The 12,436-nt window shown below is 34.5% G+C and overlaps 3 protein-coding genes across 7 annotated transcripts; 1 reads left to right on the top strand and 2 right to left on the bottom strand.

The window, feature by feature from the left end:
• Nucleotides 1-4: 4 nt before the first annotated feature.
• On the bottom strand, nt 5-1,878 carry LOC105458561 (coiled-coil domain-containing protein 30-like). The gene is made up of 6 exons (XM_011703973.1): nt 1,766-1,878; nt 1,109-1,286; nt 890-1,025; nt 645-794; nt 416-545; nt 5-335 (listed from the first exon to the last, which is right to left on the bottom strand). Exons 1-6 carry the CDS (start codon nt 1,844-1,846, stop codon nt 144-146), a joined length of 867 nt encoding a protein of 288 aa, XP_011702275.1. The 5' UTR covers nt 1,847-1,878; the 3' UTR covers nt 5-143.
• A 267-nt stretch (nt 1,879-2,145) lies between these two features.
• Nucleotides 2,146-7,484, top strand: LOC105458559 (RILP-like protein homolog). 2 transcript variants are annotated; one of them, XM_011703968.1, is made up of 6 exons: nt 2,146-3,195; nt 3,323-3,443; nt 3,612-3,739; nt 3,953-4,323; nt 4,394-4,486; nt 4,564-7,484. In XM_011703968.1, the coding sequence occupies exons 1-6, from the start codon at nt 2,881-2,883 to the stop codon at nt 4,682-4,684; spliced, it is 1,149 nt and encodes a 382-aa protein (XP_011702270.1). In that variant the 5' UTR covers nt 2,146-2,880; the 3' UTR covers nt 4,685-7,484. The 2 variants fall into 2 exon arrangements, with proteins under 2 accessions (XP_011702270.1, XP_011702269.1); XM_011703967.1 differs by having other exon boundaries at nt 2,147-3,195; nt 3,323-3,467.
• On the bottom strand, nt 7,064-11,772 carry LOC105458560 (microprocessor complex subunit DGCR8). 4 transcript variants are annotated; one of them, XM_011703972.1, is made up of 7 exons: nt 10,102-11,772; nt 9,768-9,851; nt 9,308-9,692; nt 8,968-9,236; nt 8,414-8,850; nt 8,059-8,326; nt 7,064-7,911 (listed from the first exon to the last, which is right to left on the bottom strand). In XM_011703972.1, exons 1-7 carry the CDS (start codon nt 10,532-10,534, stop codon nt 7,865-7,867), a joined length of 1,923 nt encoding a protein of 640 aa, XP_011702274.1. In that variant the 5' UTR covers nt 10,535-11,772; the 3' UTR covers nt 7,064-7,864. The 4 variants fall into 4 exon arrangements, with proteins under 4 accessions (XP_011702274.1, XP_011702273.1, XP_011702272.1 ...); XM_011703971.1 differs by having other exon boundaries at nt 7,064-8,326; nt 10,102-11,090; nt 11,571-11,772; XM_011703970.1 differs by having other exon boundaries at nt 7,064-8,326; nt 10,102-10,556; nt 11,571-11,772.
• Between the last annotated feature and the right edge of the window lie 664 nt (nt 11,773-12,436).

Genomic DNA, 12,436 nt, shown 5'->3' with positions numbered 1-12,436 from the left:
CCAGTTTCCTCATCACACGTAGTTTATTTTTTATATCCATAAAAAAGTATTTTCGGCGCTATATATCTAGTTTGTTTTGTCGTGCGTTCTACTGATAAGCTGATATTATCTAGCTCTTTCGTATAAAAACTGAAGGAATTATCTTATTTTCTCTTCGTTTTTCGTCGTTTCTTTAGAGAAATACGCTCAAAATATGCTCTCCATGTTCTTTGGATAGTCTTGGCGGCTCGATTACGCCTAAAGAGTTCAAGTTTTTCGTTAAAAGCTTTCATCAGCGCGATTTCTTGCTCGTTCTTAAATTGAACGTACAGTTTTCGTTGCACGGTCAGTTGATCCTAATAAAAAAATAAATAAAATAATTAATAATTCAGAAGAGTTGTTATTAATTAAATTTGAAATAAAATGTACTACAAACCTCCATTTCTTTAATTTTTGCTTTAATAACTTCATTGTCTTTCGACAGTTTCTCTGTTAACGCATGAGACGCGCTGATGTCACAATCGTATTTAGTAAGAATAGTGATATATTGTTGTTCGACTTTTCCACTGAAATATAAAAAATAATTAATACTTGTTTATATTCCTAGATAGTAATAATGAATGTTCTCAATTGATTTTTTGGGATGTAGATTGCTCGATCTTTACCATATATCAAAGAGCTTTTTCTCGGATGTTGCATTGAATTCTATAACGTTGTACAGTCTACGCTCTGTTGAATCTATTTCAGACTGTAGTACCTTCTTTCGCGTTTCCTCTCGTTCTCTTACATTCAGCATCTCCCGCATCGATTCCTCTCTATAAAAAAAATAAAGTAAAATTTGTTGTATAATTATAATATATAAACAGAGCAACATAATATTTCACTTTAACAAATAATAAATCAATATTACATTTCTCTTGGTATCTCTACTTCTGACGTTTCCCTGATGCTTCGCATTATCTCTTCCTCATCGTTTAGACAGGTAACGATATCCCTCAAAAAAATTTCGGAGCTCGAGTCTTGTTCCTCAGACACCTCCTGCAAAGCTGCCAATTGATATACTTTAGTCTGTATACGAAATAATGCGTATTTGTAGCAGTAGAGTTTTCTCGTCATTAAATTTGTTTACCTTCGAGTTCCACCAAGATTTCCGCTATTTTGGTCCGACAATCGTGCAAATTGATAGCGTACGTGCACTCTACATCAGGTGTCCTCTTCATGCGGGATATAACGCATTTCTTGAGGAGCTCGACGAGCTCGTTGATCTCTCGAAGCAGCGGCGAATCGTAGACGCCACATCTTTCAATCTATTAAATAGTAATAAAGATGATACTCGAATAAGGTGGAATACTATTCCGTACTTAACATTCGATTGTAAACAGAGCGAATAATTTTGAACACCGACATTACTGTACGAGTGGCAAGTGTGACAACGTGACGATTTTTTGCGATTTTCCGTGCAAAGTTAGCATTATCGGGTTGGTATTATGTGGCGTTTTTCGGACCGCCGATTGGTTAATCGGAGAAAACGGGACTTCGAAAGTCTCTATCCGACAGCCAATCAGAGCGTTCAAAAAGCTTGTGGTACGATACGCAAATATTAAGGTTGGAATCGAATGAAGCTGCAAATAACCTTTAAACATCAAATTAACCAAATATGCAGAGTGAAATAAGAAATTTTGACATGTATGGATGAATATTTTTTTCAAACGAAGAAGACGAAAGAAAAAATAGTATTAAGAAAACAAAAAAATTGATTTAAATATAATTTTGCAGCGTTTATTACCGATTCCTCTATTTTGCTCGTAATGCCCGTCAAAAGTTTCTCCATTCGAATTATCGAAATCGCGTCTTCTTGCTCGCTCATGATTAATACTAATTCTTTCTTGCAATCTCCTTTACTCACGAAATTATCCGGATATGTCAAAATACGTTTAACGATCCAACAATTACGTAATTCTATGGTTACCACGACTATTTGCATTCCAATGTGCTTTTTATGCAACACAAGTCGACCGATCGCGAGTAATATATTGATAAAGATAATTGCTCCTAATATATAAAAAAGTATTTTATTTTTGCCATATTAATATGTTATCTATATCTTATCGTATCGCGTACGATAATTGTTTTCCGTATAGCACAGATGATCGATGACGAGCAATTCTGTTCACGTATATGTAAAACCAGAGTAAAACATTAAAAATTTTTCCTAATTGTAAGTTTCGCCCATTATTTGTTTCGCGTCATTGTGCAATAGATACAAATTAGGAAAATGTCGATAGGGATCGAAAACAATTCCTGCCTAATGTTACGCGATGCTCCGAGAGAAGGCGTTCCTCTCGGCGCTCCGTGGAGCTCGATGAATCGCATGCACGCGCACATACATATATACCTACACCGTGAATAATCTCAATCATCTGCTCCGCCGTGTGTGACTTCTGTGTGTGCGACCGGAATTTAAACATGACGTTTTGATAGAATTGCCATGACATCACCGGGGGCTCGTTGCATTTCCCGCGTTGTACATCGACTCTAAAGACGAAAGTGTATAAACGCGAACGTCCGTCGACGTGCGTGATCACGGCCCTGACATTGTCGTTTTGACAATTAACGCCACACCTAAGTCACGCTATTTATTTATCGCAAACCTTCCGCAGGCACGTAATACATTTACATACACCCGCGACATACGCGCCAGCCAATAACTCCGTGTTACAGTTTGGCTGTGATTTATCCGTAATTTCGTCCCGTATATGCACACACAATTCCCTGTCGGCGATCGCGCAGGTGTGATATTCGTAGGGAGGGCGAAACACACGTCTCTACGAGACCACCTTATCTCGTAGCACAGGGCAGAGCTCCACGCGTCGAGCGTGCTGCGGCAAACAATTTGTATTCATGCCTTTTTGTCTGAGAGGTAACGCAACAACCTGCAAAATGGAAGAATATTCCGTCGCGTCTGATGTGTCGGTGGTGGACGTGTACGACATCGCGTCGGAGATAGGGAAGGAATGCGAGAAGCTCATAGATCTGTTTGGCGTGGAGTCGGTGACCAATCTGATGCCAAAGGTGATCAACGCTTTGGAGCTACTCGAGAATCTTGCCACCAAGAACGAGCGCGAGAACACCATGGTGCAAGAGCTGAGCGCCAAGATCTCTCAGCTTGAGAGCGATAAGATCGGGAAGGCTGAGGATAGGCAACGATTTGAAAAGGTCAGCTGATGGTTTCATTTTTGTGTTATATCGCAAAACGAATAATGATCTCGATGCGATTTGTAATTCATGATCATCATTTGATGTCACACAGTTATGTATCGCCGAATCGATTTTATTCTTTTAGGAACTGGAACAAATCGAGGAACATTGGAGACAAGAATCGCGTGATTTAGTAGCCATGGTTACTAGATTACAAGAAGAGAACAGACGACTAGCCGAATCTCTGCACGAATCACGTAGTGATAGTCAGTACAGCAGTAAACAAACAAGTACTAACAATTAACAATTAATTGCTAATCCAGTAATCATTAAAAGGGTTTTGTTAAACGTACAAATATACGTTTGACAGAACAAAAAATACAAATACAAATTAATAAATTAAGATGAAATAATCTGTTTACATTAATTTTTAGCTATTACACCTAGTCAGGAGGTTGATATAGCGGTTCTGCAACACTTGAGGTCCATGATAGATAAACAACGAGAACAGATTCGTGCCAGAGATCGAGAATTGTCGCAAAAAACTGCAGAGATTGAAAATGTAAATTGGTACTTATACGTATTTATATGCATTCGATGATTTTCATACTAGACATAGGATAGATTTTTAATTTCCATTCCAACTGTAAAGTATTTTGAAATTATTAGATATTTAAAGATTTCAGTTTAAGATTATGTTTTGATTATGATTTTGTAAACATGACAAACCGTGTGATTTATAAGTTATACATAAGTAATACAATGTGTTGTATAGTTGAGTGCACAAGTGGAGAAGCTGACTGTCCTGGGACGGGAACTGAAACGTAAACAACGACAGGCGCAAATGCAAGCCCGAGGTTTAGTGGAAGAAAGGGCCGACTTTTTAGCTCAACTGCAAGATCAGAATCGGGAACTTATAAATCTTCGGGGACGGCTTGGCATGGCTAGGAAAGAAAATGAGGACTTGAGTAAATTACAGGGCTGTCCTGATTTAACGAACAAAGCAATTTATGACTTGGATGATCCTGACAGACCCAGATTCACGACTGCCGAGCTAAAAGAAATTTTGCACGAGCGAAACGAATTGAAGGCAAGAGTTTCGGATCTTGAAGACGAACTGGAATTGTATCGACCAAAACCTGAAATGTATGTCGTCATTGAACGATAGATATAAATTCTTTGCTATATAAAATAATTCACTTCCATGTTGTTTCAGTCCTGAGGAAGAGGCACCCGTGCAAGGACCACTTCCTTATGAACCAGACGATGCACCATGGAAAAAGTCTTCTGAATCTGGAATTCGTAAATTGTAAATGTCTTATTATTTATACATACGTTTCTTCGTTCGTATGTGTAACATATATCTAAAGCATTTTAATTTTACAGCTTCCGAAAGATATTCTCTGAATCCAGCAGCAGCTTTCTCGGAGGCAGTAGTCCCAGACGAAGTCTTTCTAGTCTTTCAAAGATGGCCCTATCTGGTAGTACCTGTGATACGTCTATATAATGCTTTTTTAAAAATACGTTGGATAATTTTAAGTGATTAGGACTGTCGAAGACAACCAGGGACGACATCGCTTAGGACTAGACTTATTTACGTAACCACATTCTCTGACTGCTCGATATACATACGATTTTACATAGACAATTTTAACGTAGATATCAATTCCTGTAAGATAGTTGACATTGTTGAGACCTGGTTCATAGTAGATAGATGTGCATGCAATGAACGAATAGAAAACGCTAGATTTATATAAATCTATAATATGACAGACGAGACTTGTGTGCATGTACATATTTGTATAGATGTAAAAAAAGACAATGTGTATTTAGCTGCACGACCTTCGTACATCACATACATAAGTACGTCACTTTTTTCGTTTTTTCCATTTTCTCCTTTTTATGCATTGAAATTAATATTCATTGATATTAATATGACATGTAGGATATTCATGTAATGCATGTAAAAAAGGTATTAATACAATTAGAGAAATATTTCAAGTTTTTTTTTCAAAATTACTAGGTGCGTGTAGTTTTAAATGTGCATTGATGAGGTTCTAATTGTGTCTAATGTGAAACAGGTCTCGTTCTTTCTATATATACGCAGATACCAAAGTATCCGATTATTGTTTGCTAAGCTTTCAAACAGATTTATATTTTATCTTACAATAATTTTCTTTATTCTATCGATTATCTATATATGAACTAATCTATCTAACTTTGCAATTAAATGCAATTTTTAATGCAATGAATTTTACATTGAGAAGGCCACTTTTTTATTTATTAATTTATTAACTTTATAATTATTAACTTGCTTTAACATATTTAGTATGTTCATTGTATCCAAATGCATTTTATGATGTGATTAAAGCACATAACGTTTGAATTTATATTTTGTTTTTTATCTTTCGTACATTGTTATAAGTAATAACATATATAATAAATTTTTTTATCTCATTTACATTTGCGGACATGATATTGAATCTAATATATTTCACAATCTGTGCCATGTGTTAATGTAAAAATGAGTCTATTTTTCTTTCCACGTTACAATTGTAAATATACTCATAAAACAAAAGTTGATTTAACTGTATATTCATTTCAATGTGATATGTTAGAATGAAAATATATATTTCTCAAATATGTAGATATATGACGATATAATTAAAAATTGTCAATACCTATATATATATATATATATACCAAATAACTAAAAAGAAGCAAAAGTGGATATATTGCTATTTTATAAGAGTATCTAAATTAAAGTTAATAAGTAATCAAAAAAGTCCTCCGCAATAACAAGAAGAAAATTATACAAATTTGCGAGTGCTAAAAAGTTTCCATTACAGAAGATTCGTTGCAATCTATGTTATATATATTAAAGTTAGCTGTTTATAAATGCAAAATAACTTTGTTATGTGTAGTGCCTATTTCAGTATTACTTATCAACTCTTGAACGATTTAGTAAAGCAGTAGTAAAACAAGAGACAAGTACGTAGAATAAACAACAAATACAAATTAATGAACAAAACGTAGTGATTGTAGCTATGGAGCGAAATCATAGTTAATGCTCGTAAATAAAATACTTTTGACTCATTTTATAAAATCCAAGATATTAAATTAATAATGAATATATTTAAAAAAAAGAGGAAGTTATCCTAGTTTCGTTGAAAATATTTTATAATGTAATGGAACATACATGCATATCAGTGTTTTATCCACTTTATATCGGACAACATATTCCCAAAAATGTTTTGTGAGTATATATCTTTTAAATGTAAATTGAATTTATATTTTATTTTCATCCTATATACAGCGAGAGAAAAAGATTCGTTTATATTAGTATATACAGTTTTTAGATTTTTATACTAGCAAAATAGCCAAGGTAGCAACGAATTAAATTTTTCGAAGAATAAAAGCGCCAATCTCTTGGAATAAATAAGATTGAAACATTTGCATATTTGTTGCTTCCATGGCTATATAAATAAACTTTCATTGACCAATGCGATAATTTAGAATTGTTGAATATCTTTATACAACAAATATATAAATATGCAAATAGGTTTATCCCTTTCCATACATACTCAATATAGCATCCTATATGATTTTCAAATAATCTTAGATGTAAGATCAGAGATAAAAAAAGATAACATAAATATGACACAAGAATTACAATGTTGTCCATTATATATTGTAAGTAGATATTAAAAATCTAGTGGATTGTATAAAAAAATAAATAGTATCTTTCTGGAAAAATGTATTACGTACAATGTAATAATAATTTGTTCATAAAAAATTATATTTTAGTTCGACAAAATTTGATTCGAATAAAAGCTAGATGTTTTAATTTTTTAATGTTTAACTGGTTGTTAATAAAATAGGAATATAATCTACAATATGATTTTATTACGTTCATATTCTTTCGTTTACATCATGTTTTATAACAGTTTTAAGCTAAATGTGAAAGCTGTTTTTTTACAGTCAATATACAATTGTAAATTACGAATAAATTTTACGATTATATTACATTCATATATGTGAACAAATTGTTATATCCGTCTAAAGTACAGTATTTGATTCAAATTCGTGAAAATAATTTGATACTTTGTTACAATAAAAAATTGAGGTCATTCTTTCTTGGAACAAAATATAAAATGTCCATTAGCAGCAAATATGCCTAATAAAGGCATCGTACTAAAGGTTATTAACATTTATTAATGTGTTTTCGACTATGTAATCATGTCTATATTTATATGTTAAAATTATTTATAATACAATAAAACTTCTCTATTATGTTCCCTTGTAAATTAGAATTCTTCTCTTATGCTTTTCCATTTCTCATATTTGTTACCATTACTACGTTAGTGTGAGAAAACGAACGTTAAATAATAAAATAGAGTATAATTATTTTCACTTTTTATACCATTAGAATAAAAAAGTGATTTAAAATGAAAATTCCATAATAGAAGAATGGACAATTTCAGACTAGAAAGATTCCACTATAAGAAAAATAGAACCTAAACATTCAATATTATTAAAATTGATATGTTTAACATATCAATTGATTAAGGCAACTGAAGTTTTCAATTAAAAATACTTAATAGTATTTTATATATCTTCTTAATACTTAATACTTAATAGTATTTTATATATCTTCATACAGTGTAAATCGACCGTCTTTTTGGTCTTATACGAAAATCATAACCGTTTGCATGACTGGCAAAAAGATTATTTCTAAAAGGCAACATATCGTACGATATTTAAAGAATATTGTTTCTAAATAATTAGGCAATATATATAAATTATAGACTAATTCTTATAAATCTACATTATTCAGATTAGCTGCAGATCCTGTTGGTAAATCTGGTGGTACAAACTTACCAATAGGCTGTATTGCTTCGCGTTGTTCAGCTAATCTTCGCATCTCTTGCCTAAGTTTACCTAAAATAGCATGATTTGGCTGATTAACGGCGGCTTTACCCTGTAAAAGAGTAATCTCTTGTTCCAATTGTTTCTTTTCTTTAAAGGACTTCACGCTTCGCGATCCATAAAGACGCAGCAAGGATCCCCAAGATTGGATATGTGGATGTATAAGCTGTAATATTGCTTGTGCCGCTCGTTGTTTACCGTCTTTTTTATTACGACAAACCTGTAATTATTAAATAAATTAAAATTAATTTTTACTATCTAAAATTAACCATCCTATTTATATAAATAAGGAACAGCTTATACGTACAACAGTAGCTTCGTGTTTCCCAACTTTCATTGTAAATTCATTTCGCTGATGTTTCAACGTATTCACCGAATAATTAATATGCATATCTCCTAAACCATAATTTCTTTGAAGACAAGTTATTAAAATTGCATGTGGAGAAGGTTCAGTAGTTTTCGCACAAAATTCCGCAACACGCGGATCAGTGATGGATATTTCGTCGAAGAATGAAAGATCGGCGTCGGAATTTCCTCTAGATGCTTTTATCGTACGGTTATCATTATTCGATCCATTATCTCCACCGTTTTCACCGGAAATTTTGTCTTTCATTTGAGGAATCAAAATTTCAAGAGTCTTTCGAGCTGCATTGGCCTTTGCTTGCTTTTTGCTGCTGCCGAATCCGCTTCCGTATTCCATATCATTGATACAAACTACTGCGGAATAGGGTGTTGCAGCATTTTCTATAATAAGAACGCATTAATTCCATATTAGCGATAAAATAACAATGGAACAGCATTAAGCATAAATCACATTCATAATCAAATAATACAAATAATATATAAAATAAATATGATTACCTAATTCCTTAAATTTATATGTTGGCTGTTTCTTTAACGCGTGTTGCACATATTCATGAAGAATACAAACATAACTTTTGCCTGATGGATTCATTATCCAGTGTTTCGCAGGTCTTTGACCGTTGTCGTCCGCAATACTCCAATTGCCACTTGCATTAGAATTACTGACGGGGAAAGTTATCAATTTTGTACCATCTGGTAAAGTCGGGCGCTCAAGCTGCTTGCGATGCTTTTTAATTTTCGTAAATTTTCGACGCGCTGACCAAGATCTGGATCAAAAGAGACGATCGATGTAAAATAAATTTCTCAATGATATAATCATCTTACTTTCAATACTTACTGAAATCTCATTACTTTAATAGATTTGAAACGAAACAAAGACTGACAATAATTTCTTAATTGCTCGCTATCTAATGAGTGTGCTGCACGATTCTCTTGAATGGTTTCAATCTTTGCGCTGGGAAGACTGCAAGCTTCAGTGTTTGGCGTGCGCTCCATCTCTTTCCTTCGTTCCTCTTCCTCTTCTGTTAATGCCCTTTTGTACTGAAGGCAAGGAATGGCGCTGACAGGAACTTCATGCTTTCTAACACTTCCTGGACCAAGAAAATATGGCTTTGCTAGTGTACAAACTCTACTTTGTTTATGAAGATATAATGGCATTCCACTGTTGTGTGTTACTTGTACCCATCCTTCAGGTAGAACATCAAAATGATTATGCCCAATTTCTAAATAAGAACAATAAGAGTAATATAAATATTGGATAATTACACAGTACTTTGTAATAATTTATATTAATGTACCATCTAAAACAAGTTTCTCCTTTTCTTCATAGGGTAAGCGATCCTTTTTATCTCTTCTCTTTCCCTTAAATTCCTCTGGTAAACCTAATACATAAAATTCAATTAAAATGAGAGCCTCTGTAAACTATATTAAAAATGATGAGAAACCAAACAGCCTTACTTAGTTTCTTATTCTGTTTGCTGCAGAAAATATATTTAATCTGATCTTGAAAGCATAAAGTTAATAATCTTGAATTGTAATTCTTGTGAAAATAAAGAATTCATGTATCTCACGTATGGATAATTAAAAGCAGCATGCAAGTGAATTTATATTTAGAAAAATATTATTATGTACCTTCTTCTAGCATCGCTTCAATTTCTTCATCTGGCACATCGGAGTCCATACTCTCATCTGTATCTGAATCATCATCAGAACCATCATTCTGTTCTGGATGACGATCTAGATCGTCCAGCACATCAAATTGCCGTAAATCGTCATTGTGTTCCGAATCTTCCTCGCACAAGCCATTGTGTAAAGTATCTTTATGATCGATACACGCAGTTTCTTCATCCATGATGTCATTATAATGGCTATTGTCAGTGCCAGTCGATCTGGTATCATGATCTAATTTCATTAACTTTGTACACGATGTTTCCCAATTTTGATTCTCGCACTGCATACTAGACACCGCTTCTTCGCAATCCAAAATGTTCTGATTTTGATTATTTGCACTATCTTCTGAAGCCTCCATAGCTTCCATATCCGTTTGTTCTATATTAACTTCCATTGCGTTGTATGTCACGAAGTATCTGTTAAAATATTATAAAAATGCAAACAAGGAGAGCTCAGACGTCTAGCTGACAGGACCCGTACAATTATACACAAATAACAGCAGAATACTCGTACTCCATGATCCTCTACTGTATTACTCCTTGATCAAAGCTTACAGTATTGATCTCTTATCATATATGCACGTTGTACAAATAGTAATCATTGCATTGTATGCAAATTAACAGTAAATATAGCTAATAATAACAAACAATATTCAGTCAACTTAAACCCAAGGTTCACAAAACAATCCGTGGATTAATATGTATTAAGCGCGTTGTATGGCCACACCACTTCCACCAATGAGGCCAAAGTCCAATCAGTTTGAAACCACAAATGGCAATGAAAATTGGACATTTGCATTAGTGTTAGCAGTCTGGGGCCTATTACATGTCCATAGAGAGAGAGAGAGAGAGAGAAAGAGAGAGAGAGTATATTATACAAGCGAGCTGTTACTTTATCAGACTCTGTAGATGGCTGAGTGAGAATTCCATCGCATTATTTAAACTCCAGATCTAGACAGGAACAACATTGAGAGATTGAAGCTGTTACTAGCTGGAGTTTTGCGACGATGCTAGCTAAGTGACTGTATACTCGATCTTCAGCTCGCCACAAGCGCACGCTTGGGAATTAAGTACATTTACCGAACACGCGCAAGACGTGCCAATAAACACGGACTTTAAATGTGTTTAACGTGTACATAAAATTGTGTAAAAACTGTAGAAGGCCATAACTTGCGTGGCGTGCTATGTGGTGATACTTTATATAAAATTTCCTAACGACCTTACTGACATGGCATGAATGTCGATTAAATTAGCGCAATTGGCTTATAAAGTACAATAAACCCGGCGTATAAATACAATATAAACGCGATCGTGTCACATTTAATTCCCGATACGAAAGGGAGGAGTGTCCTCCCTTCGTTTTTCGCAACTTCATTAGAGAACATCCAATGACGACATTAACGACACAGTTGAACGTACGCTACTGCTTACCCACTATTAAATTTTATTAGCTTCCACGTATTTACATGGAATTACGGCCTACGCGTATCTGTACAAGTTACTTTTTACAATTGTTACTGTTATATACATTGTAAAATAAAATTAAATAGGTCATGCGAGTAACACGATGAGGAAAAGCGGAAAGAACTATTTAGGTTAGGTTAAATTGTATAGCCAGAGAAGACTGTCCTCGTCCACTAACGCCCCCCGAAGAAGTGGGTGTAAACTACATAGCAACATTCCGCACGGCGGGTATACAATTTATGGTGCGTGTCCGTGCTACGTCCATCTTTCGAGACTGTTGGGGATAATTCCGATAATTTATTCTTGAAAAATTGCGCATTCGAAAGTCAGATATTACGGATATTTCCGGCAAGTCAATCTTCGACTATGTTCCGTGTCATAATTGCATTCGTCGCGTTTGTTTTCTCTACTTTTTTCCTCCAAAGAGTAACAAGTACATCATACATGTGCGTCATATTGAATACAGCAAGTGCAGATGAGACGACGCCCGATCGTCGCGACGTGATTGGTTCCTTGAGTTCCTTCAATTTGAAATTTCTCAAGATCGCAATTGCGCGATTTGCGCGCCCAAAACGTTAGTGTCGTTAGTTCTGGAACATTCTAGGAGCATGCCGGGACGATGCCGGTCGCATGCATCCAAGTGTATCTCTGTATCTCTGATCGCTATCGGTATCGTTTAAAAGAGTATCTCGCGTGTGAATGGATATATACACGTAAGGGAATACAGTGCTGGAATACAGTGAAGGAATACAGTGCTGGAATGCAGTGAAGGAATACAGTGACGGAATGCAGTGAAGGAATGCAGTGACGGAATGCAGTGAAGGAATACAGTG

Source organism: Wasmannia auropunctata, unplaced genomic scaffold, assembly GCF_000956235.1.
Source record: "Wasmannia auropunctata unplaced genomic scaffold, wasmannia.A_1.0 LD334508.1, whole genome shotgun sequence".
NCBI classification, from domain to species: domain Eukaryota; kingdom Metazoa; phylum Arthropoda; class Insecta; order Hymenoptera; family Formicidae; genus Wasmannia; species Wasmannia auropunctata.
This window is presented reverse-complemented; position numbering and strand designations above follow the sequence as displayed.

What these genes read in the sequence shown, in the direction of transcription:
- LOC105458560 (XM_011703969.1), bottom strand. Translation starts at nt 10,534, where the DNA reads ATGGAAGTTAATATAGAACAAACGGATATGGAAGCTATGGAGGCTTCA. An exon ending in TGAAGCGATGCTAGAAGAAG is followed by an intron (nt 9,852 to 10,101) that starts GTACATAATAAT and finishes TTTATGTATTAG; the next exon opens with GTTTACCAGAGGAATTTAAG. An exon ending in ATATAAATTTAAGGAATTAG is followed by an intron (nt 8,851 to 8,967) that starts GTAATCATATTT and finishes TTCTTATTATAG; the next exon opens with AAAATGCTGCAACACCCTAT.
- LOC105458561 (XM_011703973.1), bottom strand. Translation starts at nt 1,846, where the DNA reads ATGAGCGAGCAAGAAGACGCGATTTCGATAATTCGAATGGAGAAACTT. An exon ending in GTAGAGATACCAAGAGAAAT is followed by an intron (nt 795 to 889) that starts GTAATATTGATT and finishes TTTTTTTTATAG; the next exon opens with AGAGGAATCGATGCGGGAGA. An exon ending in CAAAAATTAAAGAAATGGAG is followed by an intron (nt 336 to 415) that starts GTTTGTAGTACA and finishes TTTTTTTATTAG; the next exon opens with GATCAACTGACCGTGCAACG.
- LOC105458559 (XM_011703967.1), top strand. Translation starts at nt 2,881, where the DNA reads ATGCCTTTTTGTCTGAGAGGTAACGCAACAACCTGCAAAATGGAAGAA. An exon ending in GTACAGCAGTAAACAAACAA is followed by an intron (nt 3,468 to 3,611) that starts GTACTAACAATT and finishes ATTAATTTTTAG; the next exon opens with CTATTACACCTAGTCAGGAG. An exon ending in GAATCTGGAATTCGTAAATT is followed by an intron (nt 4,487 to 4,563) that starts GTAAATGTCTTA and finishes TTAATTTTACAG; the next exon opens with CTTCCGAAAGATATTCTCTG.